At 33.9% G+C, this 18,641-nt stretch overlaps 3 protein-coding genes and 1 pseudogene across 3 annotated transcripts; 1 reads left to right on the top strand and 3 right to left on the bottom strand.

Annotated features, from left to right (window-relative positions):
* Window positions 1–120: 120 nt before the first annotated feature.
* On the bottom strand, window positions 121–1,775 carry LOC107932266 (actin-100-like; annotated as a pseudogene).
* A 1,358-nt stretch (window positions 1,776–3,133) lies between these two features.
* On the bottom strand, window positions 3,134–6,106 carry LOC107932210 (pollen receptor-like kinase 3). The gene is made up of 3 exons (XM_041097718.1): window positions 5,343–6,106; window positions 4,714–5,298; window positions 3,134–3,702 (listed from the first exon to the last, which is right to left on the bottom strand). The coding sequence occupies exons 1-3, from the start codon at window positions 6,034–6,036 to the stop codon at window positions 3,134–3,136; spliced, it is 1,848 nt and encodes a 615-aa protein (XP_040953652.1). The 5' UTR covers window positions 6,037–6,106.
* A 3,967-nt stretch (window positions 6,107–10,073) lies between these two features.
* Window positions 10,074–12,527, bottom strand: LOC107932194 (photosystem I chlorophyll a/b-binding protein 6, chloroplastic). Its single transcript, XM_016864145.2, has 5 exons — window positions 12,357–12,527; window positions 12,111–12,275; window positions 11,999–12,036; window positions 10,362–10,876; window positions 10,074–10,219 (listed from the first exon to the last, which is right to left on the bottom strand). Exons 1-5 carry the CDS (start codon window positions 12,404–12,406, stop codon window positions 10,202–10,204), a joined length of 786 nt encoding a protein of 261 aa, XP_016719634.1. The 5' UTR covers window positions 12,407–12,527; the 3' UTR covers window positions 10,074–10,201.
* Window positions 12,528–14,191: 1,664 nt separating this feature from the next.
* Window positions 14,192–18,410, top strand: LOC107932246 (probable polygalacturonase). Its single transcript, XM_016864212.2, has 5 exons — window positions 14,192–14,949; window positions 16,382–16,502; window positions 17,014–17,262; window positions 17,352–17,505; window positions 17,694–18,410. Exons 1-5 carry the CDS (start codon window positions 14,530–14,532, stop codon window positions 18,217–18,219), a joined length of 1,470 nt encoding a protein of 489 aa, XP_016719701.2. The 5' UTR covers window positions 14,192–14,529; the 3' UTR covers window positions 18,220–18,410.
* The last annotated feature ends 231 nt before the right edge of the window (window positions 18,411–18,641 follow it).

Genomic DNA, 18,641 nt, shown 5'->3' on the forward strand with positions numbered 1-18,641 from the left:
GTTTTGCTGATTATTAGCAAAATTTACGCCATAAAAAGTAGGTAAACCTTAGAACCTATTTTTCTCAAAGCAATTTCTATGAAAATATGTACATTTGTTATTTCCTTTACATTGTGAAAAGTACTGAGGATACATTAGAACTATAGAATTTTGGTTAATGTGTGAACTTATTTGTGTATATGCTAGGTATTAGTTGTTGCTCAAAAGCATTTCATGTGAACAATAGATGAGCCGGATTCCATGTACTCTTCCTTTGTAATCCACATCTGCTAGGAAATTAATCTCTTATTAGATAAGTACTCATCAAAATACCCGAGGCTTGATTTTAGGCCAAGTCAATTTGGATCGGGTCAATTCTGGGTGTAGGTTCGGTCGGTCTAGTTTTATGTTCATATCATTTCAGGTATGTGTCAATTTCGCCTTGGTTGTTTTGAGCACGAATCATGAATCGGCAGGTCAATTTCGACTTTGGGTCAGTTCAGGGTTCAGGTCATGGTAGATCTACACTACCTGTTCAAAGGTGCTTAGAGAAGCCAAAATGGAGCCACCAATCCAAACACTATACTTCCTATCCGGTGATGCAATCACCTTGACTCTCACCCTTGGGGAGCTGATGAGCTAACCTATTAGCCAAGACTGGCATCGAAGTGGTGCCACCACTAAGCACCACATTTCCAAACATCTCTCTTCTAACATCCATGTCACCCCTTATCGACCTCACCAAAATCTCATGGAGACCGCCTGATTCCATTCCTGCCCTGCTTGGGTCTAATAGGATTTTGGAGCATGTAAACCTGCTAGCTCCGATAGTTAGGACTTTGGCCATCTGGCAACTCGTATTGCCTATCGAGCTCTGAAGTTTCCCTTGATACATCAGGTTCCTTCTTGATGTCCATTGCCACGTATGAAAGCTGTTCTTTTATGTCCCGAACAATTTCTTGTTCTGCCAATGTTGTGAAAATGTAACCTTCTTGGGCCAAGATCTTGGTAAGGTAGGCAGTTAGGTCCTTTTCTGCTAGGTCGCTCTGATGGATAGCGTGATGGAGTGCATAACCTTCATAGATAGGGGCTACATGGGTGACTCCTTCACTTGAGTCCATCACAACTCTTGCATCAATCACGATACCATTCATTAGTTGTCGTTTATAAGGTTCAAGTGTTTTAAGATTCGAACTGGTGGTTCAGCTGCTGGTGTAGAGTGATAAGACCGCTTGAATAGTTATATATGTTGCCGGGATATTGAAAGCTTCGAACATGATTTCCACCATTTTTTCTCTATTATTTCTAGGATTCAATGGAGCCTCTGTTAAGAGAACCGGATGTTCATCAATGTTAACTCTAAGCTCATTATCAAATGCATGCTCCCAAAATTTCTCCATTGCTTCCCAATCTCTCACTATCCCATGCTCGATCGGGTAACTCAATCCGAGCATCCCTCGCCTCGTTTGCGCTTCGTATCATAAGTACACATCTTTCTGTCCAATCCCGAACATGACATGTCTGTTTCGCAGATGACCTACAATGCTTGGAAAAACCACGCACGGAGCATCATCACCACCAAAACTAGCCCCCCCCCCAAAAAAAAATCAAAAAGTGCATAATCATGAAAGACAGTGTTGGTGAGAGACACTAACCTTGACATAACCTGTTCCATTATCACAAACAATTGGCCGATTTTCATTGAAATCCATGCCCCCAAAAAATTGGGACTTAATTGAATTGTCGAGAAAATTAGCAGGTATTAAGGAAACTTTGAACTTTGTTGAAGAAATGAAATGGAAGGAAAGATTATTTAATACACAACTGTTGATGTCTTTAGCTTTGAAATGAATTTTATAATGTCCAGAACTTTGGGTTGCTTTTAGAGAATGTCCTAGCTTGTTGGGAAGTTGATTTAAAAGGACATCTATATTCCTGGTCTAATTACAGTTTTAGTCCTTCTATTATGTTTAAATTTAGGGTTTATTTCTTTTACTTTATTTGTCGTAATTTGGTCTATCTATATTAAAGTGATGACATGAAATCCGATTACTATGTTTAAGCCAATGATAAATTTACACGTCTGTTTAATACTTAATAGGCCGTTTGCAGCTAATAGTATTATCGATTTTGACTTACTAATAATATTATAAAAGTAAAAGGGTTAAATTATTTCAAATTAAAGAATAAGGATCAAATATCAAATTTTATCATAATAGAAGGGCTAAAACCACAATTCAATCCTATATTCCCTCTGTTTAACAACTGGGCAAGAATCGGTTCCCCTTTAAAGAAAGGTTTATTTTATTTTAACTTAATTCATGATTTGGCTCTTAAAGTATACTAATTTTTCTACTTTGGTACCTAAATTTTTTTTTTGCTCAATTTGAGACCTAAAGTTAAAGTACACTCGCTTTTGAATTTGGTGCGTAAAGCATGTCTCCATTATATCTTTTAGTCCATCTTTAATAGACGTTAAAAAAAACTTATTTTTAATATATATTTTTATATTTTTTAATGTTTATATATATTTGATAAAAGAAAAACTTATTTTTTTACAAAAAGTCACAACGTGTCACTATGTGATTGGTCACCATCCTTGTTTTTAGCCTATGTTGAAAATGAATTAAAAATATATGGAGGGCATACTTTAAGTACCAAATTGAGAAGCGAGTGCACTTTAAGTACTAAATTGAGCTAAAAAAAAGCTTAGATATCAAAATGGAAAAATGAGTATACTTCAAGAGCCAAATCGTAAATTAAGCCTTTTATTTTGTGAGAACATTTTTAATTTGTTTTTATTATTTGATTTCAACAAAATTTTCTATCGCTATCTCAAGTCCTTTAGTCAATAAAAATAAAATTCGTCAACTTAACTGATACGAACAACAAAAAATGAATGATATAAAATGTGTAGAGACAGCATCGAAAAATATTAAAAAAAATTACAAATTTGAGCATTGAAGAGAAAAGATCGGAAGTATTTACATTGTTAAATATTATTAGTAGTATATATATTAATTTGAGTTCATGGATAGAACTAAATAAGAATATCGTATTAAAAACTCTAATATATCTAATTCCTTGGATTAATCTCCGACGTCCATTGTTGCCGGAAATCTCAACATTTTTTTTATGTACACCAAACGAAGATTCAATTAACTTCTAGTATCTTACAAATAACTTCGTTCATGGTTAACCGTTGATCGGGATTACTTTCAACACAAGCAACTCCAATTCGAATGATACTCACCACTTGATTAATCGAATCCGAAGAAGCGGACAATATCTCAGGATCGACCAGTTCTTCAACACGGTCCTCAGATATTGATGATTGCGCCCATTGCACAATATCGATCCCGCCGTTACCAGTGTTTAGGTATTGTGAAGGGAACTTGCCCGTGACGATTTCGAGGAGGATGATGCCGAGACAATAGATGTCGGATTTGGGGGAAATTTTTTGGGATTGAAGATATTCGGGGGACTTATAAGCAAATAACACTTGGGTGACTTTGTCGGAATCAATCAAAGAGTAGAAACCATAATCACTTAGCTTGGGTTCGTAGGTTTCGGTTAAAAGGACATTACTGGCTTTAAGGTTACCATGGGGGACCTCGTAGATTTTTAATTGTGTGTGAATGTAACCAAGTCCTTGAGCTATTCCCTTTATGATTTTCAAACGATTGGACCAGTTTAATTTTGCATGAAACACCCCTCGATCACCTTCAAATAATAAAAACAACACATTAGTTTTTGAATTTTGGTAGAAATATAAAAGAGTTAATTGTATCGGATGTCCTTAAAAATTGGTCGGATTTTGAATTTAATCTTAAATTTTGAAACATTCTGTTTGAGTCCTTAAAATATTAGTATTGTATCAATCAAGTTCTTACGTGAGCTTAGCTATCAACTTAGTCATTAAAGTAGGGACGGATCTAGGGGTGAAGTTAGAAAATTATTTTAGGTGGTTAGAAATAAATAATAAATTTTAGGAGGCCAAAGTGTAATTTTACTATTATATTAACTTATGCATTAAAGCAAGGGTGGATCTAGGGGTGAAGCTAGAAAATTTATTTAGGCACTAGAAATGAATAATGAATTTAAGGGAGCTAAATTACAATTTTACCATTATATTAACTTATAAATTTATAATTTTTAAAAGTGCTAAAATATAAATTTATCATACACCAATGCCACTTCCTCCTCCTACCTACACTCCAGAGTGCACACCATCTTAGATTCTCATGGTGAAAATTGCATTTTGACCCTCTAAAAAATTAATAATCCAAAATTAAACACTTTCAATACAATTTTTTTCACTTTAACTTCTCAAAATTAATAATTTTATCTCTACTACCCTAACAAAAAGTTTTCAATTCATCCCCTTGCATAAAATGCCAGTTTGAATCTTATGCATGTGAATCGAATTTTAAACACCTGCATTTACTAAATAGACAGCTTGGAGTTGAAGTCTTAAAAAAAAAATCTTCATAAATTTTAATGATATTAACTGTTTTTTAACATGTCAGATTCAAGCTATCCATATGGTACAAACACATATATTTAAAATTCAATCTATATGTTTCAAATATTCTTTGAATTAGGTCTAAGTTAGTATTTAACATGATACTGATAGTTTTGGGGACCAAATTAGAATCCAAGCTATAATTTTGGGACGTATGATGCAATTATGAAAATGAAAAATAATCAAAGATGAAGATGATATTCACATACCATGCAAAGCGTATAACAAGCTACCAGAAGGCATGTACTGTGAAACAATAAGCTTCTCTTCTCTTCTAAAATGGTACGCTAATGGCGTCAACACATTAGGATGTTTAAGAGCCCCAAATCTTTGCATTTCAGTTTCAAATCCATCTTTCCCTAACCTATTCATCTCCCTCATCCTTTTCACCACTACCGCCACTCCATTCCCCATCACCGCCTTATAAGCCGACCCCAATCCACCGCTCCCCAACACTTCCGCCGCCGCTTTCATCAAATCTTGTAACCCAAAACTACCCTTTTCTTCATTCACCACTACCAAATCAGCCATCCCATTTTTATTCCCTTTTTGTGACGACCCACGTTTGATTTTCCCTTCAGGACAACTCTTTCGACTCGATTCCAATGGCTTTTGCCGAGTTGACTCAGGTAAGTTGTTACCTTGCCTTAATGGTTCCCTACTAGAACTATGGTGGTTCGTTAACTCATCTTCACGATTCGTTGAAATAATGGCGCCACCAGTGTCACGGCGGAGATAACCACCGTGGCATTTGATTGTGATGATGATGGTGGTGGTGAATCTGGTTCTTCTTGTTTTTCATTTTCTTGTTGAACTTTTCTTGAATCAGCTGTATCACAATGTTTCTCTAATGGTTTCCCACAAAGTTCATTGTTACCTTCAAATACAGAAGCATTAAATTTCGAAAAACTTTCTGGGATTTTACCATCGAGTTTATTACCTTTTAAATCAAGTGATTTCATAACATTTGGGTATTTTAACGACGGGATTTTCCCGGAAAATCGATTCCCTTCTAAATGTAATTCCACGAGATTCTGTAATTGCATCAACGAATCTGGAATTTTACCACTGAATTTGTTTTGATTCAACCATACTTTTTTCAACGATCCCATTGATTCAAAATAGTCATTTGGTATCTCACCGGTGAATTGATTGTTCGATAAATAAATAGCTCTTAAAGCACCGAGTTTATTCAACTCTGGGATCGATCCTTCAAACATGTTCTTCACCAAACTAATGGTCCTTAAACTACGAAGTTTAAGCAAAGATTCAACATCAACCGAACCAGAAAGACCCAAACTCGTTAAATGAAGACCAATTATGGTTTCCCCATCACACATAACACCAATCCATTTTTTCCTACAAGATGATGAACCTGGAACCCAATTTTTCAACTTGGAATCACCATTTTTCAATGATTTCTTGAACTTCGAAAGGGAATAAGCATCGGATTGTGAAGAACAAAGGGTTGGGAGGGTTGGGAGAATGAGAAGAGATAGAAACAAAGCAAAAACTGGGACGGTGGTGGCCATTACTGAATTGGTGGGGAATGGCTGTGCTTGGCCTCTGTGATTGAAGAGAGCTGTCTCCTGGTGGTGTGGTTTTCTGCAAGTGATTTTTGTTTGGATAGTTTGGTACTCATTAGCTTAATTTGGGGATAGTAACAGTTTGGTATGGCATTGAGTGGAGGGATTGAAATGATGCAGTTTCGTCATTTGGGTTTGATTCTAACCATAGGGGAATTTCCATGGCGGTTTTCAACGACGAGGGTGGTCGATGATAGGTGAAACAGTGGCCTGCTTTTAGCTATTAATGGAGGTGACGGCGTATACACTGTTACTGAAATTAGGTCTAATTCCTCCCATAATCCTCGTACTTTTTGGATTCTTGAAATTTAGTCCTTCTCAAAAAATTTCAGGATTTTAATCTAAAAATTAAAATCCAATACCCACGAGGCCTTGGTAGTGATGCTAAAATAAAAGCTTCTGGCGTTTAGCGTCCAAGTTCGAGTATTTTGTTATGTCCAACTGCTATATATGAGTTATTTTCAGGTTATTTTAAGTTTAAGTGAAATTTATAATATTTAAAATTGTATGTCAATGAAGTATTCATACTATTACTAAAAGCTAATGTTCTTGGACTTCGAATGTCCAAGTTCGAGTCTTATTATATCTAATTATTATGTGTGAGTTTTTTCCCTAAACTCTAAATTAATTTAGGCTTAAGTTTTACCATATGTGGGTACTGTACAGATTTATTATGGTCTAAGTTTGAATATATTTCGATTTTTAACCTATTATGGTTTATATTGAGTTGGTTTTCTTTCTAGTTGATTAGACAGATTTCTTTTGTAATTGTGATTGTATCTATTTAAAAAAAATTAAAATCCTATTGGTAGCATTATTAATTAAATTTTGTTAAACTCAAGTCTATGTTATCAATTATATTTTAATTTTTTAATAAACAATTGGTAGCAAGATAAATTCGTATTTTTAATATATTTATTTTTTGCTAATTATTAAATAAAATGCTATTAAATTTAAATTTTTTATCAGGAATGAAATTAGTGTGCTGAATTGAAACTCTTACAAAAAAAAAGGTTACATTGGAACAAAAAAACGAAGAAGAGGGCTTGATTGAAAGATTGAAGATTCAAAGATGATTGGATGAAGATTGAAGGGTTGAGGATTTTTTTTAAGTGGCTGGATAAAGAGTGAATGATTTTTTATGTTGTTACAACTCTATAATTAGTTTAAATTCTAGTTTAAATTTGATTTTAAAATTTTGAATTATTTAGTAATAATATTTAGAATTATTTAATGATAATATTTAGAAAAAATCTAACTAAATTTTAGCACTAAAAATAAGTATAACTACCTAGTGGCTGCATCCAATTGAACACACTTCGCATTTCACATTTAATAAATTCTTATTTTTTTTCTTTTTTTTCTTCCTTCCTGTGTCACACATATTTTGTTCTTTCAATTTTTTTTCTTTAATTTTTTGGTTTAATTTCCTTCCAAGGCCCTTTCCCTTTCCACCTTTCACAATTCCATAAAACTACTCTCAAAACATAATTTTTTTCATGATTAACTAAACTCTTTTTAGCCTTAACCCGGTTATCACCTTGACAAAGAAATCGTGAGATATGAACCTGCACTAAATACTTTGCAATTCGGTATTCGCTATCTCTCCGATATATGAGATAGTACAAATTCATCCCTTAAAAGTTGATTCGATTTCAATTCAAAAAGTGCGCGTTGGGTTGTAATTGTTTGGCGTACAGTTGGGAAGTTGTGTCGACAGTGCTGTATTCAAAATCCCGCGAACAAATTAGTGTGTTTAATTGGAAAAAGCTAGTTGGATTTCGTCAAGGGAGATATTGATTGGATTTAAACGACCCACACGGTTGAGTCTGTTAATTCGAGTTGGGCTTTTCAGATTCCAAGGCTATCGAAATCTTAAATTACAGGCACGTGCCACGTGATTGGAAATTTGACAAGGGTCGATTTGTAGGTGATACCGGGATCGACTACGAGAGGAAGAGTTGACGGTTTGAGGGATCCTCAATTGCTATAATCAGCTTATCGCTTGGAAGGAAAAATCTATTTCAAGGACCGATTCAAGATTGGAGTACACCAAGGCTAAGGCTAAGCTTAAAAAATATTTTATTTATTCATTTATTTTATTTTTTAAAATTTGTTTTTGTATTTTCGAATATATATTTTTTTTGTATTTCCTTATTTTATTATCTTAATCAATTTAAAACTCCCATTTTTTTTAGCACTACTACGCACAAGTCGTGGGAAAGACTGTGACCGCAACAACAATCTGGTTACAAGAAAAGGTAAAATTAGATACTCAGTCCCCGTGGATTTGACTCTACTATTTTATATTTCAATTTATTGTTATATTTATTTTAGGAATTAATATTTGGTGGTTTGACGCCCATCAACAATTAATATTAAAATGTCACATATTTAAAATTTACAAAAAATTATTAATAGTATTATCAATTTTATTATTATTCTTATACAAAACAAGTAGATGACTACAGTTTCTTAAATTAAAATTAAAAGGATCAATTTTGAAAGTTTGAAAAGTATACACACTATGGTCAAAATTAAACCATGAAATTAACTTCTATTTCGGATGGGATTGTCACAAACAAACATCTCTGTTTCAAGCTTCGTAACTACGAAAATAGAACAGTATGAATAAAAAATTCTTTTTAGCCACAGATAATTTAACTGCGGTACGGCTAAAATATGTTGTTAGTTTACACGTGAATAAATTTTACTTAAATTTTGGTTTTGTAAATTAAATCTTTATTTTCTTTTATATTAAAATTTTTTTATTCAATTATTATCATTATTAATATTTTTCATTAAAATTTATCATCTATACGTCCATGACTCATTTTACAACTGGACGTGGTGCTATTTATCTTATTTATTCGCATGTTTTGATTTAAGTCGTGATTAATGATAATTTCAATCGAGCAACTATACTTTTATGAAGTTCTATTATAATCTACTTACTTTAGTTAAGGAGATATCGAAAGAGAGTTTTTTTTTTTTTTATGCCTTATCAAGGCACAATTTCATTATTCAATTATACTAATCAAATATTTAAAATTCTAACTTTGTCTGTATATTTAAGACTTGTTTAGTTTTTTTTTTTAATGTACGAGTTATAGAGATCATTGATTTGTTCATTAGAGAAACATGTTACAGGTACATAGTAATCGCAAATAAATTGCTTTTAATCAGCTTGTGACTAAGCTTTCGAGGGAAGAAGACTTAGTGGAGAGTAAATCTAGATGAAAGTATAGGTGCAGTGTTACAATATGTCAAGTGAGTTGAATTTAAATCACATGTTGTCCTGTTGATTCGTAGAGGATTATTCTTAGGGTAAGGTCTCGTAGATGTAGAAAAGGGTTTTGAACCATATAACCAAATTTTAGTTTAGTTTAGTTTAGTTTACTTTATTTTTCAATTTCAGTTGCATCTTTAATTGCAATTCTTAATGAAATTACTTTTTAGTCCCTTTATAAATGATGAAATTAAAAGTTTATATATTATAAAATTATACTTTGACTTCCATAATGAAAATATTTTTATTTAGCCCCTTTAAAAATGATAAAATCATAAGTTAATACATGATAAAATTATTATTTTGATCTCTCAAAACTTTTATAATTTAATTTTGATCCCTACCAAAAAAAATTCTAAATTCACCCCTGAGTCACAGTATAATTGATTGGCATCTCATAAAAATATTAACAATATCAATAAAAGAAATTTAAAAATTTTTAATGATTGGAGTAAAAGGAATCAAAATTTTGGCATGTTTCTTTGGTTCATAGTATGTTCAAATGGGATGCACATGATAAAAGAGTACAATTAATAAAACAAAAGGTTTAAATTATGGTTGTCTCACTACTTTAATTTCATACAATTTAATCCTTTTACTTTTATTAATATTATATTTTAATCCAATCATTAACATCGTTTAATTTTTTTATGTTAATTGTGTTAGTGCTCTAAACTACGTATAATACCATCAATAATAGTAAAAAACATTAAATTATATTAAATTAGAATACAAAAATTAAATACAAGGACCAAAACTACAATTTGACCGAACAATATTTACCAAAGTTTTGGATCGAGTCCCTGCAATACCACTTGAACATCAATGTGTTGTGAAAGCCTGCAAACACAAACATGCAATGTCATATATCGTTCCTACACCGCTCAACTAATTTGAATGAATGCAAATTAAATTTGTGTATATATATATATACTGCATTAGAGTTTAACTCAATTGAATAGGTTATGTAGAAGAGCAATACCGAGAAAACGTTGCAGTGACCAGGGTCAGCAATATGAGCCATCAAGTTCTCAATCGGACCTTCGCCGGTATATATAGCTTGGAAGCAAAATCCAACAAACGCCAACATAGCAAGGCGGCCATTTTTTATCTCTTTAGTCCTCAACACCATCACCGGTTCCGGTGACCCTCTTCCCCACATCAAAGGATCAAACCATAACCCACCAGGGTACCCAACGTCGGGAGTGGGTTTCTTCTTGTTGGGAAGGTTGGGTTCAATGTCGACACTCCCAGGCTTAATTATGTCAGCCCACCTTCGGCCTTCGACCCATCCCATCAATGCCATTTGAACCACGAACAAGGTCGTGGGGTCGGCGAAGTATTGTTTAGAGCCGGCGTCGTACCATGAGAAGTTGTCGATGAAGCCCAAGGATTCGAGTAGTTCGGGTATGAGGATTCCGGCCACGGCCAACATTGCCCACCTTGCGTGCATTAGTTCGGCTTGTGCGAACCATTTTAGGGTTTCTGGATCGGAACCTGGTAATCATTTTTGTTAGAGATAAAGCAGTTTTCACCATGAGAGTATATTCTAAGCAGAAATACATACCATTTTAGTGTATCTGGTAAATCATAAATTTATTATTCTTGGGTTGAATGTGCAATTTTACATTATATTTATTTAAATTTTATAAATTTTGAAAGACTTAAAAGGGAAAGTTTTCCATTTTAGGCCCTAGTGTTGCCCCTATGTTTTTAGAACCATATCACTAGTTTATCTGATTGATTTAAATAAATATAATTAAAAATTCAAAAAAAATTATTAAAATACTATAATATAAAAAAAATCTAGTTTAATTTTAGAATTAATTTTAGTATTCTCCCCCATAATTAATAATTCAATTTCAATTTATTTTAACCCTTAGTTAAATAGAATATTTGTATCTTGCCCTTTCTTAAGAGTTAATAATTCAATTTAAATTAATAATTCTGACATAGAAATTATATCTTTAACCTCTAAATTCTTTTATAATTTTAATTTGACCTTTCACAAAACGAAATTTTTAAACTTTTCGAGGGGTGTGTATGCATCGGTTAAAATCGAATTAACTGATTAAATCGAACTATTTTGGTTCACTTAATAATTAAGAGTTTTAGAATTTCTATCTAAGGATTGTATATACTTTGATTTGATTGATGATTAATCGTTTATAGAATTTTGGTTAATTCAAATAATGGTAATTCAATTAAGATAATAATTAAATTGACCGTTTGAACACCCTTAAATTTCTCTCGATAGGATGTTTAGACTTTTACTAATTATCAAGGTTTTTATAACTGAATTAGTGGTGTTAAGCCACCGATTCATCAATCTAACCAATCCAACCAGTAGAGCCAGTTTGACTAAATAAATCATTAAAAAATTATAAAAATATTAAAAATTCGATTCAACTGTCTTTTTTTGCCCCGTTCAACCGGTTTGTTTCGTTCCCCAAATTAACGGAGTCAATATCTTTCTTTGGACCGATACACTACTCAATTTCCAGTTCAATCAATCTAACTGACCAACCTGATTTAATTCAAATAAACTTCCCGATTATAAATCAAGAAAACCGGAAGTTCAGATTTTCCATACTCAAATCAACAAAGTAAAATGCTTACCTAATCCAAGTGGATCGAAACCAAAATCTCCAGGAAGGCTACAACAATGAAAAAAAAATTAGAATTGAAATTACTATATGAACAATGAGATGAAACAATATATAACTATGACCTGCCATCAAGCCATTCAGGAGGTGTGCTACCAGGGAACCACAAAGGTCTATCAGGAGGCAGTGGTTCACAAACACTCGATACTCCACCTTTCGTTGCTTTTGTACGAGTTTCCCCTCGTAACAATGTCGTAACTTTTCTCGAAAATAATTTTTCGGGTTGAATCCTATTTAAAAACCCAGTTAATTATTAGAAAAATAAGTCGGTATCCATTAACACCTTGAAAAGGATTAAGATTCGAGTTTACCTGATTATTGAGAAGCTTGACAATGAAGTGGAAGCCATGGATAAAGCCATATTCAATGGAGGTTTTTTTTTTTGGCAAAAGCGTTTCTTACAGAGATGAGTAGTGAACTACTTTATCTGGTTAGGAAAATATGGGGGAAAAAACACTGATGATAGATTGTCAGAGGTGGAACAAAAGGCAACAAGACAGCCAATGGTAGATTTACACGTGTAAAAAGATAGGAAGTTTGTGTGACTTTGTTTTGGTTTAGGGTAAATTATACCATTCATCACTAAATTATAGTTAAGTTTTCATTTTGGTCACCGCATTATTCAAAAGTTTTCATTTAAGTCACTAAATTGTTAAAATTGATGTTATCCGGCTTTCTCTATTCACACTGCTTGCACAAATTGAAAGCTCTCTTGCCCCTTCTCTTATATAATTTAGTTTTTTTTTTCATGAAACAACTTTGGACGTCGCGAATCTGCGAACCAAAATTTAAACAATTTTTTTATTTGATCTCCAACACTGACCATCGGATCAAATTGAATCTAAGGTATGTTCTTTTACTCGCCAATGAGTACTAATCCACCATACCAATTGCTGAATTGTCATTTAAAGCTCATTGTAGAACTTAAAAAAAAACTTAGCATCCCAGTAACTTAAATAAAAGCTTTTGAATAGTTCAATGACTTAAATGAAAACTTCTAGATAGTTCAATGATTGAATTGTAATTTTTTTTAGTTAAGTGGCCAAAATGAAAATTTATTCATAGTTTAGTAAATAATGGTGTAATTTACCCTTTGGTTAATGGTTTTGGGTAAGGACAATGAGCCTATTAAATCCAAACTCAGTTTAGCATTCTTTCTAACAAATACTTTGGAGATAAAATTTACTTTTGAGATAAATATAATGTTAAATAAGAAACTTTTGAATTTTTCAAAAATGATTTTAGGACAAAAAAATATTTTATAAAAACACTTTTTAGCCAAAAGCAAGAGTAAGAAATTTTAGCTTTTGCTTAAAGGTATTTTTGGCGTTTTTGGGTCAAAAAGTACTTTTTAAAAGTAGTGCTTAACTTTGACAAAAATAAAAATAAAAATAAAAATAATTATTAAATAGAAATTAGTTGGAGTGGGAAAAATAAAATTTCTTAAATTTATATTTTAATTTTTTTGTTTTTTTTAAACAATAAAAAAATGTTCTTTTTTATGTTTTAGTTCATTTTCATTATTGGTTTTTTTTCCTATATATAACAATTTTTTATTTTTAATATTTCACTTTTTAAATTATTATTAGTTAATTTTTTTTAAAAATCTTATAAATGATTTAACTCTCTAATTTAAACGGTTAAATCTTGTTTTTGTTTTCTGGCTCAAGATTTATGTTTTCGGATTTTTTTTATTTAACAAAAATTCAGTTGAAAAAAGTAATTAAAAATTTAATATTTTGCAAAATAAAAATATTATTATAACTTTTTATACATTTTTTATAAAATTAAATTCAAACCCAGAATAAATTTTTTTTTAAAATAGCACATTTAGTGAAACTTGTGCTTAACACCACAGTTTATAAAAACTCGATTTTACTATTTCAAAAAAATAATTGATCAATTTTTTATGGTTTGAAATTTTTTATAAATATATTTTAAAAAAATTCACCCGATTAAAATTTTTTTTTAAAATTCCCTTCATTAACTGGACAAATTATAAATCTTTAACTATAAACTATTCACCAACTAAATAAAATTATTTACATTTGCTTCTGATTGCCTTAAAAAGACCTCAAATTTCAGTTCTTCAATTGGTTGAACAATCCCAAAACCAAAAACCAACATTTTATGCAGTAATTCACCATTTTTTTCACCCCTTTTTCAATCCATAAAGAAAAATTTAATCTTTTAAGCGAACATGTTAATGGCAGAGTGAAACAAATCCTTACATAGATGCCTTTTCCTTTGGGGTACAAAGGCCTTTTCATAGGTCCCCTCTTATCTTTTCTATTTCCCGTAGTAATTTAATATATTATTAACGAAATTCAACAACGAAATTCACCAGCAACAATGAAAATTATTAACATTTCACCCAAAAAACATACACCCATTTGCGTTTTAAGCTCAAATCATACAAAAATATCCTTCTTTTCCATGTTCCAAATCCAAACCCGCTTCTTGAGCCCATAAAAAACCCCGAAAATGATGGAGACGTTGCCGGTGGGGCGGTTTCAGTTTAAGAGATTGGTTGCGGCGTTCCTTTCTTCATATCGAACTCTCTTTATTCTCTTATGGATCGTTGCTTTCGGTTCGGTTTTTATATGGCAGCGGAAAATTATTGGGGCGGGGATTTCAGTTTCGGTAAAAACCGGGTTGAGTCGGCCTATGCCAAAGATGCGGCCTCTTGCGTTTAATTTGACTGATTTCGGCGGTGTTGGGGATGGTAAGACGTTGAATACGGCGGCGTTTGAAAGGGCTGTATTGGCGATCTCAAAGCTTGGGAAGAGAGGCGGTGGTGGGCAACTCAATGTGCCGCCTGGGAAGTGGCTTACGGCGCCGTTTAACCTCACTAGTCATATGACTCTGTTCTTAGCTGAGGATGCTGAGATTCTTGGAATCCAGGTTGGTGTTTTTATTCACCCTTTGAATCGATCTTTTTGTTGAATTCATTAACTGATAAGTATTGTTGAGGGTTACAAATCTAGTACTGTCTCTGGTCGGGGTTTTGTTTCGACTCTGCCTAGACTCCGATAGGGTGACACAGTTGAGCATCTTGTAGTAACAGGTGAATCTATGTCTTCGGTCGAGGTTTTGTCTCCCGCCTCTGTCGAGAATCCTGTCAGGATGCTAGAGTTGAGTGTCTTGTAGTAACAGTTGAATCTATATCCTTGGTGGAGGTTTTGTCTCCCGATTCTGCTGAGAATACTGTCAGGTTGATAGAGTCGAGTGTCTTGTAGTAACAGGTGAAACCATGTCGCTGTCTAGGTTTTGTCTCCCGACTCTACCGAGACTCCTGATAGGATGACAGAGTTGTGTTTCATGTAGTAACAGGTGAAACTATATCCCCGGTTGAGGTTTTGTCCCCCGGCTCTACAGAGACTCCTGTTAGGTGGACAAAGTTGAGTGTTTTGCAGTAACAAGTGAAACTGTGTCCCTTTTGAGCTTTTGTCTCCCGACTCTATCGAGACTCCTATTAGGTTTGACAGAGTTGAGTGTCCTGTAGTAACAGGTGAAACCGTGTCCTAGGTTGAGGTTTGGTCTCCTGACTCTACTGAGACTATTGTAGGTTGACAGCATTGTGATGTAGTAACAGGTGAAACCATGTTCCCGGTCGAAGTTTTATCTCCTAACTCTACCGAGACTCTTATTGGGTTGTTAGAGTTGAGTTTCTTGTAGTAACAAGTGAAACCATGTCTCCTGTCAGGGTTTTGTTTCCCTACTTTACCGAGACTCATATTAGGTTGACAGAGTTGAGTGTTTTATACTAACAGGTGAACCGTGTCCCCGGTCAAGGTTCTGTCTCCTAACTCTACCGAGAATCCTATCAGGTTGACAGAGTTGAGTGTCTTGTAGTAACAGGTGAAACCATGTGAAACTAAAGAGTTTCCGTGCAGTTAGACTTGAACCCATGATGTCATTTATGTGAGAGAATGCTACCACTTGAATGTGAATCTCACTAAAACAAGCCAATGATTGAATTTTCAAGCTAATAATTTGACATTTTTAGTTGTTATAGGCTGTGAATGGTGATGGAGGGGTCTTATAACTTAGTATAAACATGTATGATGATCATATTATCAAGGGAATTCATAATCATTTTACCAATTCCTAAACTTCCACATTGTGCTAGTATGATGATTATGATGTTAGTTTATGTATTATGATGTTAGTTTATGTTTTAGTCATTTGGTAATTTGTCATTGTTTGAAGTTATTTATGTGACCATTTTGATTAAGACTCTGGAAACCGGTGGCTTCATCTTGTGGCTGTTGTATGAGAATTACAATATGTATTGCTTATTTTGGATGTGTTTTCATTTATGTATGTTATACAGGATGAGAAGCAATGGCCATTAATGCCTCCGTTGCCTTCATATGGGTATGGAAGAGAGCATCATGGACCTCGGTATGGAAGTTTAATCCATGGTCAAAACCTCAAAGATGTCGTTATAACTGGTTAGTTTCTTCGCCCAATACGTGTGAGCTCTAGTTTCTGTTTTGAAGTCATTCCTCTAATGTTTTCTCCTCAAGTCATTTGTGTTAAAGCGTGGATGAGGCTTGTAAAATAGACCCTTTTCAATTGGTATATTCATCCTTGCTGACCACAGCATTCTATAATTTCGAACTTACTACTTGGTGTGATATTTGGTAAAAGAATTACACTGAACTTATGGTAGAATCTATGTTACCGGAATCATTCTATTAAAGTAAGATTTATCGGTCTGTTAAGAACCTTAATCTGAGTGGCGAATAAACCTTTTTTTTGTATCCCTTACCAAAGTCCGGTCTAATAGTACGTGTGATGTAGATTTGATTTGCTTAACCTTTTGACTCTTAAGCTCTTAGAAATCGGGTGAGTTTCTTGTGTATGCGTGATTCTGATAATCGAACATCGAGAACTTTCTTCTGCTACGGTTATTTATTGCTGACCGAGTCTTATGTTTTACTTGTTTCGACAATTCAACAGGGGATAATGGTACCATAAATGGGCAGGGTCAATCATGGTGGAAAAAGTTTCGGCAAAAGCTACTCAACCACACAAGAGGTCCACTCATGCAAATTATGTGGTCCAGTGACATCGTAATCGCAAATATAACATTACGTGATTCTCCCTTTTGGACTTTTCATCTGTATGACTGCAAGAATGTAACAGTCAGGAACGTTACCATCCTGGCTCCTGTACGTGAAGCCCCAAATACTGATGGAATCGATCCTGGTAAGTAGGAACAAAACGGGTTCGATTTTTCTCTATGAGAACTTACAGTAGCTAAATTCCGACACAATTCTTTTCCATGCTATGAACAGATTCGTGTGAGGATGTAGTAATTGAGGATTGTTACATAAGTGTCGGAGATGATGCAATTGCGATAAAGAGTGGATGGGATCAGTATGGCATAGCTTACGCTCGACCTTCGAGAAACATTCTTATTCGAAACCTCATCGTACGCTCTATGGTCAGGTGAAGTTTCTCGAACTTTATGAACCTTTTATTTCATGAACCATGTGACAGTGCCAGCTTAACAAATTCATGCATGCATTACATATTAATCTAGATCTTCCAGTTCATGTTTCCTTCCTGTGCTGTAAAGTATCGTGTCTGTTATAATCTTACAAACTGAATTCTGTCTTGACTGAACTATACGACAGTGCTGGCATTTCAATCGGCAGTGAGATGTCCGGTGGGGTATCTGATGTCACCATCGAAAACCTCCTTGTCTGGAGTTCCCGACGTGCAGTTCGAATCAAGACTGCCACTGGAAGAGGTGGATATGTTAGACATATAACATACCGAAACATAACATTTGATAATGTCCGAGTCGGAATTGTTATCAAGACAGATTATAATGAGCACCCTGATGATGATTTCGACCCAAAAGCCCTCCCAATAGTTAAGGACATAAGCTTCACGGGGATACATGGTCAAGGAGTCCGTGTTCCCGTTCGTATACATGGTAGTGAAGATATTCCTATCAGAAACGTGACGTTTAGGGATATGTCCGTGGGGTTAACGTACAAGAAGAAACACATATTCCAGTGTGCCTTCATTCAAGGCCGCGTAATCGGTACTATCTTCCCAGCTCCATGTGAAAACCTTGATAGATATAATGAAGAAGGACAACTTGTGAAACGCTCCACGGCCCAGAACATAACCGATATAGATTATGACATATGAGACAACATCGTTTCACCAGCAGTTAGCCATTTTTTTGTAGGATCAAAATCTCAAAGGCTTAGAACTGTATGTCTTGGAGAAATGGGGCTTGTTTATTTTTCTTTGTTCCCTTTCTCGGCTCGCTATTACTTGTTTGATTCATGGAGTTATGCAGGGGAAGATTTTAAAGTAGTTTTATACATTTTTCATCATCTTGCTGAAATTCATATTCATGGTATGTTGTTTCCCCTGCACTTTTGTGACTAAACCGGGGGTCCGAACTCGGAATTTTCGGAGCAAAATGAATGAAAGCAGAATGGACCACTGGGTTTATTGCTATGGCAAGTTAGAAATGACCTAAACCAAGATGGTTCGACTTGAAAATATGTCTGATAGACTTGAATGCAGTGTCTGAATTTTCGCAATTAAGTTTTGAGGATCTA

The sequence above is a fragment of the Gossypium hirsutum genome, chromosome D07 (assembly GCF_007990345.1).
Source record: "Gossypium hirsutum isolate 1008001.06 chromosome D07, Gossypium_hirsutum_v2.1, whole genome shotgun sequence".
NCBI lineage: Eukaryota > Viridiplantae > Streptophyta > Magnoliopsida > Malvales > Malvaceae > Gossypium > Gossypium hirsutum.